At 35.9% G+C, this 21,666-nt stretch overlaps 1 protein-coding gene across 1 annotated transcript; it reads right to left on the minus strand.

Moving 5' to 3' along the window:
* Positions 1-9,416: 9,416 nt before the first annotated feature.
* Positions 9,417-21,335, minus strand: LOC575195 (transmembrane protein 209). Its single transcript, XM_030972850.1, has 14 exons — positions 21,184-21,335; positions 20,402-20,554; positions 19,514-19,710; positions 18,451-18,749; positions 17,623-17,749; positions 16,634-16,723; positions 16,056-16,300; positions 15,577-15,673; positions 14,820-14,945; positions 13,683-13,780; positions 12,921-13,035; positions 11,848-11,942; positions 11,333-11,406; positions 9,417-10,743 (listed from the first exon to the last, which is right to left on the minus strand). Exons 2-14 carry the CDS (start codon positions 20,542-20,544, stop codon positions 10,689-10,691), a joined length of 1,761 nt encoding a protein of 586 aa, XP_030828710.1. The 5' UTR covers positions 20,545-20,554; positions 21,184-21,335; the 3' UTR covers positions 9,417-10,688.
* Positions 21,336-21,666: the final 331 nt, after the last annotated feature.

Here is a 21,666-nt window from a genome sequence, read left to right on the forward strand (position 1 = left end):
GGCAGAACTGTGTCTTAAATGTCATCCTCTTTCACATTATGATACAGTTTAAGTAAAATTTTGCCATCAAATTGGTTGGCGAATATGGGGCTCCAAACACTTTAGAGGGGCTTTAAGAATATAGTTTCGCAATTAATTGTGAGTCAATAATGTTATCGGACCCTGGATCCCTGCCATTGCTTTTTAGTATGTGTGAGAGTGAAACTGAATGTGTGAAGTAGGCACTTAATATCGGTAAAGTGTTCTTAACTAAAAAAAAAAAGGAATTAATCAGAAAATAATAGCATGTCACATTCAAGAAAACTTTCAATCAATGAATCATAACTGATACAAAAGAGTAACTCTAATCGTGAGGTAAAAGGGAAAGTGGTTCCTGCGTCTTTCTTCTTTTTGAGCATTTCTTGTAGAACAAAAATAACAGTGAACAATGCAGGTCTAAAGAGCCGTGTGCTGCCTGGCAGGTTTCTATACGAGACATCCATTTTGAAGTGATTCACTCCCCGTCTCATAATGAGTGTATTTCCTCTGTGGCTTTTCCCCAGATAAATCCCCTCGCTAATCCCAATATATAATCCAGTGCTATGTTCATGCCAAATGCGTATAACTAGCCCCCCTGTACTGCCTGTTTCTGATCCCTTTCTATAAATGGATATGATTTGTTATTCCGTATGTTGTTTAAAAGTTTTTTTTTTTTTTTTTATAGATGCTACACAAAGCATAGAATTAATCCATTTTCCCTGCCTACAAATCGACTTATTTTATCTCTTCATCAGAGATATTCAAAGGGCCTCAAACATGTCTGGATATTTTTCGTAATATGTCTGCTTCTCTTTCTTTCTCATTCTATCTAAATCTACCTCATTTCCGATGTCTTCCTTTTTGTACCCCCCCCCCCCTCTCTCTCTCTCTCTCTCTCTCTCTCTCTCTCTCTCTCTCTCTTTCGCTCTCTCTTTCTCTTTCTCTCTCTGACTCTCTATTTCTCTCTCTTTTTTCCTCTCTCTTTCTCTCTCTCCCTCCTCCATTTTTTCTACCTTTAAACAAAAATTCTCTCTTTTATCCCCTTTTCCCTTTCTCTCTCTTTCTTTCTCTCTCTCTCTCTCTCTCTCTTCCCCTCTCATTCTCATTTTATCTCTCTCTCTCTCTCTCTCTCTCTCCTTCTCTTTCTCATTTTTCTTTCTCTCTCTCTCTCTCTCTCTCTCTCTCTCTCTCTCTCTCTCTCTCTCTCTCTACTTTCCTCTCTCTCCCCCACTCTCTTCCTCAGGCCTGTATCCCTTTCTGTCAGACGACGACACGACGTCATCATTAATGATATCAAATATTATACCTACATATCTTATTTACTGTACTTCCCTTACACCTGTTGTTTCTTTCTATATTACCCACAGTAAGAAACTTAATTAATAAGGATTTACGTCATCAGAATAACATTTTAAGTGAGAAGATGAATTCAATGAAGAAGGCAACTTATCAGAGATGAATCTGACTATTTGCCAAAATCGTGCACGTTGTGAACTGTTTTTCTTCTTCTAAAGTTAATGTTGTTGTTTGTGTGTTTACTTAATTGTTTTTTGGTTGGTTGGTTGGGTGGTTCGGTTCCTTTTTCTTTTTCCTTTTTTGTTTGTTTGTTGTTGTTGCCTGTTTGTGGTGAGAAACAGTCGCAAGCTTTGTCTAATTCTATTCATGCTTTACTCATATCGAAAAGAGAGCCTCATCATTTTATGCCTTGATACGTAAGTTTGTTGAAGACGCAATTGTTTTCAGAATCTTTTGAATAGTTTTTTTTCTTTTAACTGTGTGTCTGTAAAGTTGCACTGTTAGGAGTTTTGTTTTTATCACAGCGAAGTAGAGAACTTAGCATAGTAGCTGCGCTATAGAAATTGATCTAATGATGATTAATGATATATTTTTGTGCTTCTAATTGATTATTTGTTAGTTATAAAAAAAAAGGACAAAAGGGTTCCATTAACCATTCCGTCCCCGCCAAGTAAATAACCAAACAAAGTTTGATTTAAAAAAGGGCCACATAAAGCGATTAATTTTTTTTACAGTATTTACAGATTACAGATATTTAAGGCTGGGAAATAGGAAAATGTTGAATCAAGATATCAACAAGATAATAATAGTAGGTTGGAAAATATAAGACTTCTTTTTTTATATAAATACAGAGGTGATTATGTTATTATTAGAACAACAAACAAAAATACTAAAAAATAAAGAAACTATGAGGAAGATCGTTGCATCTTTCGACGCAGCAGTAATAAGAGACCGTGATGAGACTCTATAGAATGACATATAGCCCTGGATTTTAGGATGACAAATCAGTTAATTTAGAACATCCTATGATGTATGGCTGGAACAGGTCTGTCTTAGATCTGACCCCTACCCTATTTTTATTTTGTTTCACTCTCTAAAAAAGACCCTGTCCACCATATCACAACCTACTTGGGGAGGGGGAGGGTGGGGTTGGGTAGGGGTATGGTTATTTTAGCTGCGTGCATAGTTACAGGCCTATCACTTTTATCATTTTGTAATTAGCCAGCGGTAATCATGATGCGGCTAGTCGTCTAGAATCTAGATAATTTGATTTTGATTTTATTTGATTTGATTATCTTCTGCATTCATGTAAGCATACAGTTTTTCGATAACAAAAACAATAACAAAGGTTTTTTGTTAAATGTATCATGCATGATTTCGATCTGTGGGGAGCAGAGCCAAATAGCCCTTAGCGCCAATTTTACTCGACGATGAAAGTGCACTAAAATTCAAACTTTAATTTAAGCTCAGCTAGATCATTGGTAGGACATTTTCCTTGCATGCTTCAAGTTAACGGTTCCGATATCAATAGCCGGGCCATTAAAGTTATTAAAGTAAGAGAAAGTTATTAACTTGGTGCTCAGAAGCTCAGATTTACTTGGGCCCCGTCTAATAAACACTTGGATCAATTGGAAGACTTTAAATGGATTCGGATCGATCGCAACTCTTTATAAGACGAGGCCCAAACTGTACTTGTATTGGTATTTATTCCCTTGTTCATTACCAAAAAAAAACAAATACAATTATACAGAGTATATACTTAACTGCGATTTCGCTCTTTCTAATGAAAAGAGCGCCAAAATTAAGATGCGAAGCTCGGTTTTCGCATTGGTTGAGCATTGGCTTTATATACTTTAAGTCCACTGTTTGCAAATCAACCTGATTTTCTTTTCCAGGATTTATTAATTTGAAAATCGCTTAGAGTAGAAATTGCAGTTTTGCAGAATAGCAGTCAAGGTACCATCGAAGGCAGGAGTCCGAGATCCATGGTAGACCTTTACCCCACTCTGATCGTCGATATTCAGTTTCAGTTTCAGTTTCAGTTTTATTTTTCATTTCCAACAGAACAGTGCTTTTGACAAGAAATCAGATATACAATTCAATATTCAATAATATAAAACATTTTACATGGTTTAAAGTTATCAAAAATAAAGTATACATAAATATCCAGTATAATAGTTCTTTTGTTATTAGTTTTTAAGTTAAACCTGTGGAATGGAAGGATCCACTGAAAAGAAGAGCTTGTAAAATGTGGATCCCTCAAAATAATGACAAAATCTTACATTATTACATTGCTCCGGTCATTATTTCGTCAACGATAATGTTGGAGTTTCGATTGACTTTTAGGATATGTTTAGGATTAGGTATTATGTTTATTTAAGAGTTGAAAGTACGAATTTAGTTAATGTAGGAAACGGACCGCGAAGTAATTGTCGCCTGACATCGTTTTGTAGAACCTCTTCCTTTTAACATCAGAAAACTGTTTATACTAAACAGTATCAAGGTCAAGTTCAGGTTCAATTCTATTTAATTCCAATTAAAGCATATACACATACATTATCAGCAATATTGAGCAGATGCAAATAATTATACATGGAATCTAGGGTACCATGAACAAAAACATATGAAAAATATATGGTTACGATGACAATGGTTTTATTTTGTTTTGTTTTTTGTTCAAGCTAGTACGTCATACCAAAATTTCGAGTTTAATTCAGAATTTATTTTCGTAATTATTTTGGGGGTAATCTCGAAAGGAGGTCAAAGGGTCAGTTAATTCAGCTCGATCTGGATCAATTCTGTACATATTGCAAACAACACATTTACCAGTATAACGTTTAAAAACTTGAATTTATATACCATTTAAAAAATATTGTTTGTGTATATGAGAAAAGCATGTGGTTTATATATCAAGTAAACTAAATATATGGACTTTAAATAGCGTCGCGAATTACAATTGATCTCACATTACAAACACAAACTAATCCATACTTCCGAATTCCAACATCGAGATTATTGGTAGCTACGTGTACCAATTATAGGGATATCATGAATAATTATGGATTGTTTACAGAGATATTGGAATTAAGTGATTGATGAAATCCGGTTGTCAGTGATCGTATTAAGTCATCGTTTTTGTTGACGAAGGGCCTTGAGGTGTAATGTATCATCGTGACTGAACCGTTTCTTTACAAAGGCTTAGACTCAATTTTCTTCTACATATTTCATACTTTTTTTTGTATCTTTCTCTCACAAGATGATAATCTCCCAGGAAACATCATGATGATCGCAGATTGTACCAAGGTACTCACTTAATTCTTATCCTAAAAAGTATGTTTTAAAATGGTGGAGATGTCGTTAGCGGAAGGGACAAAAAGAACATGCCTGATAAGTAATGTTTTGTAGCGTATATTTTTATTTAAACGATAAATTTTCCTCCTTATATGTACTCCTCTTGATCTGTCTTTGAAAAAAATGTCCTTCACATTCCCCATTCCAACGCTCTTCCTCCATCCGTCTCTCTCTCTCTCTCTCTCTCTCTTCCTCTCTCTTTCTCTCTCTCTCTCTCACTCTTTCTCTCTCTCTCACTCTCTCTCTCTCTCTCTCTCTCTCTCTCTCTTGGTGTGAAGAAAATTTCTTGGTACTAAACATAGCTAAAACGAAAGAGATGACTTTCGATTTTCGTACAAACAAAGGTCAAGCAAATCCAATCATGCTTAAAGGAGAGGATATACAGAGTGTCAAGAGTTTTAAGTACCTTGGTACAATAATTGATAACGAACTCTCATGGAAAGACCAATGCCAATCTCTGTATGCAAAGGCTCAACAACGAATGTACTTCCTACGAAAACTGAATTCGTTCCATGTAGACAGAACCATTCTGATGTTATTCTACAAGTCAGTAATAGAAAGTGTAATGCTTTTTAGTTGTGCGGTTTGGTACGGTGGGTGCAGAAAGGATAACCTTAAGAAACTGCAGAGAATATCCAATCATGCTAGCAAGATGACTGGCGAAGTAACAGATCTGAAACAGGAATGCGTGTGTACAATACTGAAACAGGTATCCCAGATTTTGGAAAATGCTAACCACCCCCTTCATCACTGCTATACCCTAATGCGATCGGGGAAGCGGTACAGATCAATGAAGGCTCGAACCTCACGATTCCTTAATTCCTTTGTCCCGCTTTCCATTCGTAAATACAATGAACAACTCCAGTCAATTTGAATAAGCCTGTATCTTGCCACTTCGCTAGTCATCAATTTGCATTGTACCCTTTCCTTTCCTTTCCTTTCCTTTCCTTCCCTTCCTTTCCTTTCCTTTTCAACCGAATGTACCAGTATCACGAGCAAATAAATAATTAATACCCTATGATGCCATATGTTATTCCAAGTTGTAGTTATATACCGTTTAATCTATGAAGGAAAGAAAGAAGAAAGGATTCAGCTATAAAACCGTGACAAAGAATGATACATGCAATAAATACTGTTGATGATGATGATAATAATAATAATAATAATAATAATAGTAACAATAATAATTATGATAACGATAATAATGATGATGATAATAATGATAACAATAATAATAATAAAATATAACAACAATGCTACTTCCAAATTCTACGCAATCGTACATTTTCAATAGTGTTGGAAGTCCTTTTATTTATCTATTTTACTTTTCTTATTTAATTCCACTTTGTAAAAACGACTTAATGTTTTCATATGAATTTGTCATTGTACATGTTTCCATATGAATTTGTCATTGTACATGTTTCCATATGAATTTGTCATTGTACATGTTTCCATATGAATTTGTAATTTGTCATTGTACATTTGCTACTGTATATTATCTATTCGCGTATATTATTTTCTATTGTATATTGTTCATGTGCCTATGTAACGCCAACAAATGAATTTCCAAATGGACCAATAAAATTAATCTGAATCTGAATCTGAATCCTCCCTCTCTCCCCCTCTCTGAACGCATCTTTGATTCGTTTATAACCTTCTTTTCACTCTCTCTCTCTCTCTCTCTCTCTCTCTCTCTCTCTCTCTCTCTCTCTCTCTCTCTCCATTCCTCCCCCTCTCCTCCTCCTTTTTCTCCATTCCTCTCTCTCTCCCCCTCTCTGAACGCATCTTTGATTCGTTTATAACCTTCTTTTCACTCTCTCCATTCCTCCCCCTCTCCTCCTCCTCCTTTCTCTCCATTCCTCCCTCTCTCCCCCTCTCTGAACGCATCTTTGATTCGTTTATAACCTTCTTTTCACTCTCTCCATTCCTCCCCCTCTCCACCTCCTCCTTTCTCTCCATTCCTCTCTCTCTCTCCCCCTCTCTGAACGCATCTTTGATTCGTTTATAACCTTCTTTTCACTCTCTCTCTCTCTCTCTCTCTCTCTCTCTCTCTCTCTCTCCATTCCTCCCCCTCTCCTCCTCCTTTTTCTCCATTCCTCTCTCTCTCCCCCTCTCTGAACGCATCTTTGATTCGTTTATAACCTTCTTTTCACTCTCTCCATTCCTCCCCCTCTCCACCTCCTCCTTTCTCTCCATTCCTCTCTCTCTCTCCCCCTCTCTGAACGCATCTTTGATTCGTTTATAACCTTCTTTTCACTCTCTCCATTCCTCTCTCTCTCTCCCCCTCTCTGAACGCATCTTTGATTCGTTTATAACCTTCTTTTCACTCTCTCCATTCCTCCCCCTCTCCTCCTCCTCCTTTCTCTCCATTCCTCCCTCTCTCCCCTCTCCGAACGCATCTTTATTTCGTTTATCTCCTTCTTTTCATACTCTGTTGTTTTGCAAATCCTTCGTCTATTCAACCCCAAGTTTCATCATATCTGACTATTTTTGGTAGTCATCTTCTAAATGGGAGGTTTAGCCGTGACAGTAAAGAAAATGATCATCTTGAACCAAGTGCTTTGCACAAGGTATAACTTATTCTTCAACCGATTCTCCCTATATGCTTTCCACACTTAAAATAGATAAGAATAGTCCTATATATAATAGGACCAGTAAGTTAATTCTTATGGGGCAAATTGTGCACAAAAATGATCCAGAGATATTTTCACCTCATATCTAATAGATATGAGGTGATTATGCAAAACCATACGCACATTACCTTCATCTGAGATCAATTACATGAGTAATATACCTGTCAAAATAAATTATAAGTATTGACAAACAAAACACAATCATCATCTTCATTCATCACTCAACACCCCACTTAGCATCATCCATGCAACGAGATAAACCAAATGACGCAACTCCAGAAGTTCTTCATCCCGGCATCTAATCTCATCTATCCATCAAAGAGGGGGCCCTCTTCGCCGGGTATCCCAAAGTGGGACAGATTCGCCGTCACTCAAAAACAATAGCATAAGACAGGTGTGGCGAGGGGTTAATTGTGCATTTCCTATGTCCACACAACATACCACCTATTTGTTTTGAATGCTGTCCCTTAGTCATGGTCCAAACCAGGTCAAAACTGATCACTTTTCTTGTTTTTTATGTGCTTTTTTACATTTTTTATTAAAATTCACAGGATATGAAGAACAGAATTTTGTAGGTCATGGTCTCTTTTGATTGATCAATGGAACTTTAAATGTTGTTTACCTTAACCCTGTCCACACACACACACACACATACAAACACACACATGGTGCAAAGTGTAACCATGAGATATGCCATATCACCTTCCTATGCTGGAATGAATACTGGCACAATATGAAATATTTCCTTTGTGATTTGACCCATTTTGATAGAATACAACAAAAACAAGATGAAAACCTTCTCATAACATTACATTCAGATTTATTTTCTTACAGTAGACATACATGAACATAGAACATTATTAACAAGCACAAGTATCAAAGGCACATATTTTCTCAAAACTTTCAACATATAAGTGATGAGGTACAGCTTAACTGTTTAAGTCACACTATGAACATGACGGACAAAATATACAGTTTCTCAGGTAGACAAAGGAACATCCCTTCATTGCTATTATGTAAACATGTGTAGAACAGGTGTCACATGCATATTCACCTGTTCTACACATTTTTACATAATAGCAGTGAAGGGATGTTCCTTTGTCTACCTGAGGAACTGTATATTTTGTCCGCTTTCTTTGTCCGTCATATTCATAGTGTCATGTAATGCCTGCATTTCACATCCATTAACTTCATTATCTTGATGTCAGCAAATCGTAAAAGAGGGGTAAAATATTTGAAATTTGGTAGAAATTGTGGCACCATTCAGTGCGTTGATGAATTTCATCTGACACTGAAGCAAATTTTCAAATCAAATACATGTATCTTACTCCCACCTTTCAACATTTTCAAAGAAATATATTCGTCCCCTTCTTATATAGAACTCATGTTAAAAAGGGGGAAAACAGAAGAATAAATTTAATCACAATACCGGTAATTCATTTGGGAAATTGGTAGTCATAACCTAAATATAAATAAAATGAATTCTAATCAAAATTTCATTTTCTAAACTATTATATATGAATATTATGAATGACTCAAGAGATTCAAACATTTCAATTAGATTTTAAATTGTACTAAGTAAATGTTATACAGATATAAATTGTATACCGTTAGATTTACTATCTAGTCATGAAATATTCACTGATGTCTCATCAAATGAAGAATGAATATCTACACCTTGGGTCATGTCTTAACTTTCAGGATTCATAGGTTATTGCAGTTATGAGTTTTTCAACAAGATTCTTCTGTTCATTCATACTTTTATACACTTATATCATCTAAAAATTGGAATCTGTTTATATGACCACAGGCTAGTGATTCTCCTGGTAACACGACCATCAATCAGTGGTCATAAGGGATGCATTGCACAGAATCGCCTTTATGTGTTATGTTATATTTTAAGGACGGTCCACAGTAATTTTTGTGCATTGTACTGTTTGTACATATGAAATATACAACCAAGCTGGCCCTGCGCAGCGAAATTGCGTACTAACAATGCTGCAGAACGTCCTTAAAGGGCCATCAAAGTCAACAACTCGTTAACATTCTGTAACAGTACCATGAGTCCATAACCATAACAAAAAGATTACCGGTATTTAAACCGAACAATTATTCCCCCCCCCTCCGATTTACGATAATCACATTTAACAATTAAAAAAAGATGTGATTACAAACACTTCCATAAAGTAAATTTGTACAGAAGATTTGGGGGGGGGGGGGGGAAATATAACCCAATAATCTGCAATTGATGCTGACCACATGTCAACTCACATCCTGCAATTAATAAATGCACTTTACTGTAAAACTGCACAAAATAATAATGGGACCGACTCTGTCGGTTTTTGAAAATAAATCTTTCGTCAACAAATCTAAGCAATAAACTTGAAGAGCTACATCTGAATTTTTGAGATCTCGAAGTGGTTAACTAGAATGATATATTACTCATAGGTCATGTTCTACTGAAATTTAACCCTATGACAGATTAAATTCAAAAGAAGTTAAAGACTAAGGTCCCATCTAGTTTTCTTTTGTTGAACTTGACTTAGATCCTCACGTCAGGTTCGACTGAATAAGCAAGTATAGACTGGGCACTCTGATGTGTCACACGCACCATAGAATGTAAACAATCTCATTTCAGTCATGTTGTTATGCCGAAAGACATATATTTTTTAAAGCTATGATTGGGTTTGAAAGATGCTCTTTTAGTATGTTTTCGTTATTTCATAAGTCATATCTGTGCTGACAGCTTTAATTTGGGGAATAACAATTCAAGTATTAGGAAAACTTATCTTAAATTAAAAGGAAAGAGCAGGGGTCACAACAAGACAAGAAATATCTCAGGTACCTTAAATTTGTAGGGTGTTTTACTCTCTGCAAATATTGTATATATTGTCTGTTTGGAGCAAGAAGGGGCATTATTTTGTGTACAATGAAACAAGTGTAATGCCCTACTGGATCCAAACAGACGATATCATACTATTGTGGTCAATCTACTTGATTCCAGCACACATTATTTGAATACATATTTTTGGCAAGGGCAACCCTTCCCTCTTGATGTCACCAAGATTCTCTTGTCACCAAAATTTTCACCTCCAAACCAGGGTCTCTTTCCTTCTATTAATTCATTGTTTTTCTCTCCTTACTTTGTCTTTTATTCCAACATCAGGCTCGGTTGACTCCTTCTTCATCCTTCTCTCATCCACATCTCAATCTAAAAAAAATAGCCCCATCAGCACTTCTGAAACTTGCTCGTTTTGTGAAGTATATCTTCAAAAACGAATGCAGCCAATGTTTTTTTCAGTCTCATACTCTTTTAAGTTTGGTATTGGTTGCTTGTTGTTCAGAAGCTCCACCTACTTTCTGTCCTTCACAAGCTGTGATTGGTCCATCTCAGCTGTCAATCACCCAGAGTATGTTGACCCCTGATAGTCCAAGGTTCACCCTCCTAAAAATGCAGAAAACAAAAACAAAAATGTTTCCTGTTCAATAGTTATAATGTAGTTAGTGTTGTAAATACTTAGCAGTGAGGTTAAAAGGGACAATTGGGCACTTTTCTTAAATGTACACTTGTTCAGGTCACTACGTAGCTAAGAAATACTTTACACTTTTAAACTAGGATGCCGCCTTTTCAACTATTGTAAAATGCATATATTAAGCATCATCTGGCATTTGCACATCATCACAAAAAGTATACTAAAATTTAATTTAAAAGTGACTTTGGTAACATTCACAACACTTGAAATATCATTAACAGACTCAGTTCCTTCTCTACTTGAACACCATCAGTATTACTTATTGAGACCTGTCTATGTCACAGCATTACAATTGGTCAGTCTTGGTCTTGACCACGAAATGTAATGCTGAATAAACACAATCAAACATTTTCTTCCTGATGTTTTTTTTTTTTTTTTTTTTGGGGGGGGGGGGGGGGGGACTGATGTATCAACTACAATGATATTCACTACTCTCCTTGCTATAGTATTTCTAAATAGACAAGAGGGCTTTTTAAATGACAAAAAGATATCTGTACTAACCCCAGCATTCCATTCTCCTTGGTTTTAATGTGACGCAGAAACAGCAGGATGGCTTGGAACATGTTGTTTCTTCCCTGTATGTTTGGGAAATAAAAATATGTAAGACAACTTTAAATCATATCAAAGGACATTAAAGGTACAAATTTATTAACAAACATATTAACATACATATATATATATATATATATATATATATATATATATGAATTAGTGTGCTACGGTTTGCTTCACATCAAATATACCTATCTCATTGTTTATTAAAATATTCAAACCTTTATCTCTCCCAAAATATATAACAGAAGATACATACATGCAAGCATTTAAGGTTTTATATACAAAATACTGGCAGCATTTCACAATATGCTTCAAATATTGTGACTGACAAAGATAAAAGAGAACTCAAAGTAACTTTCAGTATATTTTTTTTTTGGCAGCAAGACTTTTCCCCCTTCAAATTAAAAAAATATTGAAGAAGCACTCCATAATTTAAAGTGAAAGGATTCTAATGAACTAACCTTTGGAAGATCCCATGTATCATCACCAAGTATAACCTTGTAGTGAGGAGGGTTGATCTTGGAATGGAAGAGAAGCAAATTCTCCCTCTTCAAATCTAAAAACAAAAAATTGTAAGATAAATAAAAACTGATCAGCTAAAACAAGACAATATACAAGAAGTCATGATGTAAGTCAGGCCTCAAAACTCATCTTTTCAAGCAAATGTGTAGTACATAACTATCGAAGGAGCAGGCGCCATTGAATGTTTGAAACAGATAAATGGCGCCATACAAGTGCTGTGGATCATCATCATCATCATCATGTAACCTTTGAAATAGATGCTGGTTGTTGGTGATGTTCATCTTATTAGAGCAAATATTGTTCCCAGTATTCATGATATGTACTGTAAAAATGCCTTTTTGCTTGAATTCTAATACCGGTAGTCATTTCTAGTATCCAAAATATAATACAATATCTGATTAACAAACCACCTTTCAGCCAACAAACGGAATACAAATCTAGACTCGCATACCTTTATATGCTTCAAAATATTAATAGCTAGTTGGGTGGAACATTGTCATTCTATAAAATAGATTTACTAATCTCTTCATCACACAGCTACATTTCAAAAATAAATGTAACATCTCAACTTTATTTTCTCTTTACAGATTAAAGAGATTGAGACAGAGAAATTCCCTGAAAGAAAGAATATTCAATGGGGGTCCGGGGGCAAGGCCCCTAGCAGGATAAAAGGGGGTCATGCCCCCTTTCTGCAGAAAAATTTAGAATATATTAACGTAAAAGGACACAATTTCCTTGCATTTAAATTCTAAATTTGAGAAATATTTGTTACCCTATCTTGTTAAAGGGACTCTATAACATTCTCTATTTTATTTTGTTTAATTTAATTTTCTGTTTTTGTTTCCGTCTTGAAATCTCGAAATTGGCGGAGGAATCTCATCTTGTAAGCCCGACAGTTTCTGCAGCAATAGACCTTCTTCATGCTACCAGACGGTGGACCCAAGAGTTTCCACTGATCTCCCTTTTTCACTTGGATACCTTAAAAAGATGATAAAATCATCTGTTATCATACCTGGTTTGTCGGGCGTCTTCATGAAGTACTGATCGGTGAAGATCTTTCCATCAGGATGCTTAGGGTGGGGTGGAAGGCAAGAGTCCAAGTAGGTACACAAGGCATGCAGTACAAGCTGTAAAGAGGAAGGATAACAGGTCAAAATTCTTTAAAGTAGCTGTGCAAAGATTTAAAAAAAAAACTAACTTTATTTTCATTATTGCAAAGGTGCAACTTTGATTGGACAATTTCATCAAAATTCAATGCACCTGAAGAGCTCTCCGAACACTGCTAGATATGTGTGACATCACAGGTTGGGCATGATTTGCACAATCAATCGCACAGCTACTTTAAACAGTAAGTTAATTTTGTCCTAGTACAAAGGTGTGAGCGTATTCAGATGTTCTAATGCATGGAATCAATTAACTTGGAAAATGAAAAAGTTGCTATATATTCGGATTCGCAAGAATTCCATCTGACAATGAAACTTGTAAACTTAAAAACATTAAAGCATCATAATCATATATTAAGTGAGTGATAGGATACTATGGGAGAATATGTATTTCTCGATACTCCCCAAGAGACAGATAAATGTAAAATAGTGCTCTTGAACTCAGCTTTACATACATTTATTTTTCTAGTGTCACTCTCTCCAACCACATTCTAGAAAAAATTATTTTTCAGCTAGTAATGCTTCTTATTTTTTTATTTTTCTGCTGGTACTGCTTCTTATTTTTTTTAATCTTTCACCCAAATTTAGGGTGAATATCTCTTGATACTAACCACACAGTCTGTAGGCAAGTCCTTCTGCCATTTACGGCCCTTATACTCTCCACCCTGGTCCCATCGAAACTCACAGATGTATCCTCCTCGAGCAAGGTCTAAAGAAAAGACAATGACAAATTATAAAATGAAAATTATTGACTACAATAGAAATAGTTTTTACAACAAGAAAAGCATTTATCTACAAATCATTTCAACTGTGGGGGGATCGTTGATAGTAAATTGTAGTTCATCATAGGTCTGATGGAATGATACTAAAGTACAGGTTTGGTATGGTCCCTGAAACTTTGCGACTGATTCGTTTGATAAGAGTTGAGAAACAGCAAGATACCATCGAACATCAGCTGCTGTAAATTTCTGTCTTCTTCATGTAGACAAATGAGACTAATGAAAATATTAAATATGTCTGAAAAAGCAAACACATGTAAAACAGTTAAAGATAATGCAAAGTTTTGGGGAATTTGAAAATTGGATTGATAGTAATTCTTTAAAATTTTGATGTATTTGGGTGACCCTGTGGATGAACTATAAGCACTTAACAATTTAGCCCCTTTAACACTTCAGCTTTCGATAAATTGAATAATCAAAAATTTACCGGTACTTCCGGTAAATATCGAATACTTCAAATAGCGCCTAAGGCCATTCCATGGTAGCTGCGACCATGACAATTTCAGAATATGCAGCTCTGATATATAATTTCAAAACGGGAATAGCAAATCGGTCGATTGCAGTCCAGAAACAAAGTAAAATCAGTCTTGAGAGGGAGCTATACAACATAAAGAGTTTACTATTTACAATGTCATCACTTTAGACTCAATTTCAACTGCGACAACGATCATTGAATATTGTAAAATCGCATATGCTTCCAATATGTTCATTTGATCTGACTCATGACCCCATAACAAAACTTTGAATTACCTTTATAGCTATGTGCAGAGATTCTAATAAAGCCCTTCTGGTTGATTTTAGGATTAAGTACCTTCCAAAGCCCAATAAATTTGAAATATTTTGAAAGAAAAACTGTAGATATAAAATGTTAGTTTCCTATACTGCAGTGATTCTACAACAACATCAACCATTAAAAAAAAATCTATCACAACAGTTTTCATTTATGTAGACTGAAACTTAAGAGCTCACCTCTGTATCTCTGTATAATGTATTCTTGATTAGATGATATATCTAGGTAGGAGAGTAGTACGTTGAGGGAAGGTACATGCTGGCTCTTGAGAATGGCTACCTGACGAAGAGCTGATATACTTGTATCTGTAACAAAAATAGGGAAGGCAAAAAATAATGAGATTTGAACAAGGGACAATAAAAATGAATCTAGGACTAATGAAATCACACAATCATGCGACTGATTTGTATCGATATCCCCAACCTTAACTTATACTTGGCAAGTTCAAGGCGTTTGGTCTTTTGGTGCCCAATATGTGACTTAGTATTATGGTATTATCAACAGTATTTTTTCAGTTGATATTGGTCTGGTCTACTCCAAAGCTCTAGTACAGGTTGCAAAATAAATACTTAGATGTGATCTGTTGACATACATGTATGGGGCAACAGAGCTTTCACTTGCCCACCAACAGGCTTACCTAGCGAAAAGTCTAGCTAACAAACTTGGCTAAATACTAATATGTATTTTATAATCAATTTTCTTATAGTCTTTCAAGGATTGTGTGTTTGTACATTCTTACACAAATACTAAGAAAGCTCAAAAAGTCTTAAGTCAAATTATAGCCAAGGCGACAAGGTAATGTATGATAGATGCCTTTATAACCAATGACAATGGCACACCTAGTTGATCTCAGCTACATGTTATCTCTTTGAAAGATCCTCAAAGTCCTACACAACCTTTTAAAAATCTCTATTTTTAATCTGTATGTGTACATACCTCCTATTTGAAGGTCCCCATGGCCAAGCCTCTGCAGTTTTTTGTTGACGTTGTCTATCTCTTTGATGATAGGAACCAATACTGTCTGGCTCAACCACTGCAGACGATTTCATAGAAGGTAAACAAACACAAATCAAATGGTTTTATTCAATGTTATTCTGTATAATTGTGCACTAGAATTAGATGTCTTCAAGTATGCTTTTACATGGTCAAACAAACAATCACTGGTATTAAAAAGGATAGACTCTTTGCAAATGATTTTGTCCAATAGTTGCTCATTATTAAACTTGGATTGCACTTCTCTTGAATATCGAATGAGGATTAATACAAACAAAGTAAATGACTGAAAGTTAATCCATCAAGAAATAATGTTACTAGCACAGTTACTTGAAAAACCCTAGGAAGAAGTATTATGTCAGACGCAATCACAGAAACAAAATAACGTAGAGATTATCAAGATAATTTAAAGAAGAACAAACCTGTCTTAGATTGGCAATCCAGCGGTCAAGCGTCTCTCTGTCCACCTCCAGCTTGTCCCAGGCCTCCTCTGCTCCATACGTGGCCGGATAGTCCTGGTCATCCTTGCCCCGTCCAGTGGCTGGTGACTGGGGTGACCTACTGGCTAGCTGGTACTGGTACTTGCCCAAGAGATAGTTGAAGTCTGCAGCAGAACGGTTGTAAGCCCAGAAGGACGGGCTACTGTTCGGTGATTGGTCCGGCATTCCTGTGGTCAGACGGTCAATAACACATGTTACATCACATCATCAACCGATATATATTTTCTCAACTGTATGCTTCTAGACTGGTGCAATGTTTGCATGAAATTGCAATACTCTTATAGTTGGTGAAAGTGTGATAAAAAAGGGTAAATTTTCACGTTTTAGACATTATGCCCTAGATTTATAAAAAAAAAAAAATCACCAGTAGAAAACAAAATTGTATCATTACATACACAAATACTGAGTATATAAAGTGATAGGTTTTTAAAGTGTAAGGTTACCAGGGAAAATAAATTACAAATTTCATCTGAATAAAACACAATGTTGAATTTTCTTACCCAGCATATTTCTCTTTTCCTTCTCATCGTATGAAGTCAAGTAGCTCCTTAGAGAAGCTTCATCAGAAATAACTGTTTCTGGTGTCACCACTAGAAGAACATAAGGCAGAGATCAGAAATGTATCAGATATCAAGCACGTTATACATTACTTTATAATTTCTCCCTCAAACAAAGGATAATCTATAGTTGATTATACACGATTGTCCTTGACTTCTTGTATTTCTACTTTACATCAACCAACTATTATTTTGAAATACATTCCCTTCTTTCACAGATTTTCACCCCTCATTAATGCACATGGTATATAGTAATCTAAGATCCTAAATCACTTCATACCGGTAATCACAATTGGCCCCCTCCCTCTACCTCCCTACTCAATTTGATACGTGGCTAAAAGTTCAAACTACAATCATCAGAGCTGCCAACCTCCAGAACAGAAAATCAGTAATCACAAGGCTCAAAATCAGTAATTTGGGGTATAAATCAGTAATTTCTTATGCGGCGCTATGAATCTAAAAAAACGACACGCCAACACTGCGCGGACGCATGATTATCTGAAATTTTTGGTGATTTTACTCACACAAAGATGTTAAGTATTGAATTTCAGGTCATCACAACACAGTTTATCATGAAAAATGGCTCCTATTCACAGCACTCGCTACGATAAATCATATTTAATTCATTAAAAAAAAAAAAAAAAAAAAACTTTTTTTTTTTTTTTTTTTAAATCCGTAATTTGAGACAACATTCCGTAATGGTCGTTAATTTCCGTACCAATTACGGAAAATCCGTACTAGTTGGCAGCTCTGAATCATTGTCTCTAAGACATACATTCATATATCAGATCTTATCTCAAAATTTCTCAAAATACTGCATATGCTCATTGATTTTTAAAAAACTACTCTGTCAAACATTGAAATAATTAATGACTTTGATTCTCCTTTGGATTTGCATCACTTTTTTGTGCATATTAATAAGACTGTATTACATGGAGAATGTCTTGCAACAGGAGAAGATTTGTGTCTCGGCCTAAGAAGGCTTCCTCCGCTTCCACTTGTATCTCTGAACAGAACTGAAGATGAAACAGCTGGAGTGTGAGGGGTGCTCCCTGGTGTCTGTTAAAGGAAAAAAGCAAACAAAATGTGACTGGTTATTGGTGCTAGTGGTTTGTGTGCATACTATGTGGCCATTCTCATAAACAATTGCTAGTTTCTTTCAAGCTGTTGGATCTCATACACTGGTGTCTTGAGACAGCACTTTATAAATTAGTATTTTTGGTTGTCAAAACTGTAATCTCAATATCAAAATCAAATGGATTCCAAGCATGCCATAACTGCATATGGCAATACCAGGGTGGTTCTACAACATATACTCCAGCAGTCAATATCCTACACTAATAAAAATATTTCTGCTTATATAGCGCTCAATACATCGGCAATGTCCGACTTTATAAGCGCTTTACAGTTATTACCATTGTCATCGGATTCTGGCTTGCCTGCACACAAATGTATGCACTTTCTCCACTCCCTGGGGAGCATTCCAGCAAGAGCTACTAGGCTCAAATTGCTAAGGATACTACATTGGCTTTCGCATCCTACCAGGTACCTATTTAACACCTGGGTGGAGAGTGGCAAATGCAGATCAATGTCTTGCCAAAGGACATTAGAGCCTAACCTGAACCCTAGACCAAACACTAGGCCTAACCCTAACCCTATATCTTTTTAAAATTGTGGTTCGTAGCACATCTCTGGTAACCACAAGGGTAGCCTTTCTGAACATTCATTCCATACATTGCCTCATCAAAAAGCTGCCTTACCTGATTGAAGGAATGTCCATTGATTGAGAGGAAGCTCCCCTGGGAGGAAGGGGATGCCCCTGGAGAGTACTGGCCCTTGTAAGCACTGGTCGGAGTCAGCTTGGGGGACCCGTACGCACCCATCAAGGACGGGCTACCCCCAGGACTGGCTGCAGAGGTCGGGGTGGCAGGGTAGAGGTAATGGCTGGGAGGCTTCACAGAGCAGGGAGATGAGGATAAGGGTGGTGTGTGGTGGTGTGAGCCGTAGAGGTTGGCTGGAGCAGACGCTATCCTGTGACGGGACATCTTAAAGCCAATCGCTGCAGAGATAGAAAAGAGATACCATCCTAATATCATAGATAATATGACGAATTGACGATCATTTACATTTACAAATATTCAAATAGGCATGCAGTTAAACAAAATATTCACATAACACTTCATTTGTGCATGAATCTTACAGTAGTTTGAAAACAATTAAATTAAGTCTTCTCAACATATGTTCAAGATAAATTGCTCCAATTGGTAAAATGTTTGTGCATGCATTTCTCTGGAAAATATTTTGTTCATTCATTTGACCACAGGGATGTCATTTAACAATGCAAGGTGAGAAATATTCAAATGTAAATAACAATTAATCTGTACATCAGTACATGTATCTTATAGTAATTTGAAAACTATTTCAATTGAATCTTCTCAACATATGGTCAAGATAGATTGCTCCAATTGGTAAAATGTTTGTGCATGCACTTCCCGGGGTAAAAATAGTTTGTCCAGTCACTTGATGAAAGAGATGTTTTTCAACAATTCAAGATGAGAATATTTTGTTGAAAATATGTGATCACAGCCATGTGACAAATTGGTCTAGTTACTATTTCTAATATGCAATATGCATAAACATCTTTTTAACATTGGTTTCATTTCAAAAATAAAATTGTTCTCAGATTTTTTTTCCCCTTCTAAATGCGTGCATAAATTTTACAGAAAAGAGAAGTGCAAAGAGACAGCATGCTAAGTAGCATCAACTAAAAATAAGCAACAAAAAAAAAAGAAAAAAAAGAAGAAAAATGCATAGAGTTCCTACCATTGTCTCCGACTCCGAGCATATCCTTCTCCACCGGTGACAGGGCAATGGGATGCCGCATACCCTGCAGGGTGGGGATGACATAGCGCCACAGATCCACCAAGGAATTGAACGTGAAGAGCACGGTGAAGGCACATTTCACATACCACACGGACGGATGGCTCAGATCAAAGTAATCCGATGTAGAGCTGAATGTCCTGCGGATGTCAGAAATTTCAATGTCATTACTACATTTGTTAATGTCGACATGTTACACATTTCCAGCACAGAAACATAAGCAAAATATCAGGACAGGTTACTTTGTCATAATTTGTAAGGACTTCTGAATGCAGCAGATAAATCTCATTTCATTGTGCATTCCTCTAGAAATGGAAGAATGAAAGTAAAATCTCCAAAATTTCAAAACTGAAAATAAAAATACTGTTCCTGCACAATTTTTAGTAATCATACAGTGTAGACAATCTTTAACTGAAAACTTCTTGCAAAAGTCAAAGATTTTACTAGACTACTTGATCGAGATTTTTAATTATTACCTACAAAAACAGTGTTTTAGGTGCAAATGAGATAAATGGTTTACTCTATCCTTCATACCCTATGAATGTGAATTTCAAAATAGATTTTTTTTCTTCTTCAGAGCACATAATGCTAGCTCTCGAAAAGTAACATCTGATTAGTCTGCATCATTATCTAAAACTCATCTAACCAGATAGTGAATCACCCGCACTAATCCAATCTATCCCCCAATCGTTCCTTTTTCACAAACTGTGTACATGTCACATGACTGTTGAGTTTAACTCTAATCTATCAAACCATAATCACATCCACATTTGTGGTCTTCAGAGTACAATTTTTTATACAGAAAACTGAAATAACATGTTATTAGCTCACATTTCCAGGAAAAAGAAAACGGCCAAACAGAGGTTGACGACAAACCACAGCAGAGCTCTGTTAGCCGACTGATTCTCAACCTTGCGTTTCAAAGTCTTCTCTGTTACAGGGGTGGCAGCACTCCCAAGTCCTGCTCGCAACATGATGTGCTTTCTATAATTATTTTAAAAAAAATAAAGAGCAAAGGAGATAGAAACAATCAATGCAATCTGTCATTAAAGATGATTAAATAATTTGTCTTCAAACCTAGTATTATACAATAGTAATACATCAAGGTCAAATCATTGTCACATTACAACTTACACTAGACTTTTTTTCTATCACAAATTGTTCTCCATTGTTTCTTAATAAAGCCTAACTTAATACACAAGATTTCCTTCTCATTTCACCAACATACATTATTGTTTTCCTCTGAACTGACATTGAAGTTTGAACTTCGAAGTGAAGTGAAACTAATTTAATTAATCATGTATTGTTTAGATCTATGACTAGACTCTAGATCTATGCTCTTTTCTATCAATATCATGATTCTATGTAATTTATCAATCATTAGCATTTCACTAATACAATATTAATAATAGACCGCGTTCAAGGGCCCATTCGAGCCATGGGTTATGTTAAAAGATAAAGACGAGTTTTAATGTTGCTTCTCAATTGCAATCTCAATCAACTCTCAAGCCATGTCAAATCTCATTTCACACACAACAAAATATATATTTGGGACCGAAGACGAATAGATCAGCACATTAAAGCACGACACAGAAGACATTCATAGAACTTACTTTACTGGTTAAAAGTGTTTCAGTACAGCTCAAAGAAATAAAGAACCGCTACAATGTCCAAAATGATCAGGAACATAAGAAATTCACAGGCAAAAGTGATATAACGGAACACTAGCCACATTCCGCGGTCAGGCGTTTTGAATTTTTGCTATGCATATATGGCGTAAAAGTGCGTACGGTATCTTCGAAAAAACGCGCGGGGAATTGGGAACTTTTTTTTTTGGGGGGGGGGGGGGGGTTACTTTCCTCCCGGCAATGATATAAAACAAGAAAGAAAGAAAGTAATAGGACCAGGGTTGAAGTGAATTGTATAAATACTTTACTACCGTTATTGTTTTGAATTTAGAAAAAAGAAATTCTTAAGCATAATATCTCGTATTTTACGACGCCCTAGTTAGTAAGTTTTATTTTGCGAAGTGGCGTAGCGATTGAGCGAATTTTTGCTTTTTATTGTGATTTAGAGCACTCTTGTTCACACAGTAG

The sequence above is a fragment of the Strongylocentrotus purpuratus genome, unplaced genomic scaffold (genome assembly GCF_000002235.5).
Source record: "Strongylocentrotus purpuratus isolate Spur 01 unplaced genomic scaffold, Spur_5.0 spur5_scaffold_6, whole genome shotgun sequence".
Taxonomy (NCBI): Eukaryota; Metazoa; Echinodermata; class Echinoidea; order Camarodonta; family Strongylocentrotidae; genus Strongylocentrotus; species Strongylocentrotus purpuratus.

What these genes read in the sequence shown, in the direction of transcription:
- LOC575195 (XM_030972850.1), bottom strand. Translation starts at nt 20,544, where the DNA reads ATGTTGCGAGCAGGACTTGGGAGTGCTGCCACCCCTGTAACAGAGAAG. An exon ending in ACTTGCCTACAGACTGTGTG is followed by an intron (nt 13,036 to 13,682) that starts GTTAGTATCAAG and finishes TCCTCTTTACAG; the next exon opens with CTTGTACTGCATGCCTTGTG. An exon ending in GAAGACGCCCGACAAACCAG is followed by an intron (nt 11,943 to 12,920) that starts GTATGATAACAG and finishes TTTTGTTTTTAG; the next exon opens with ATTTGAAGAGGGAGAATTTG.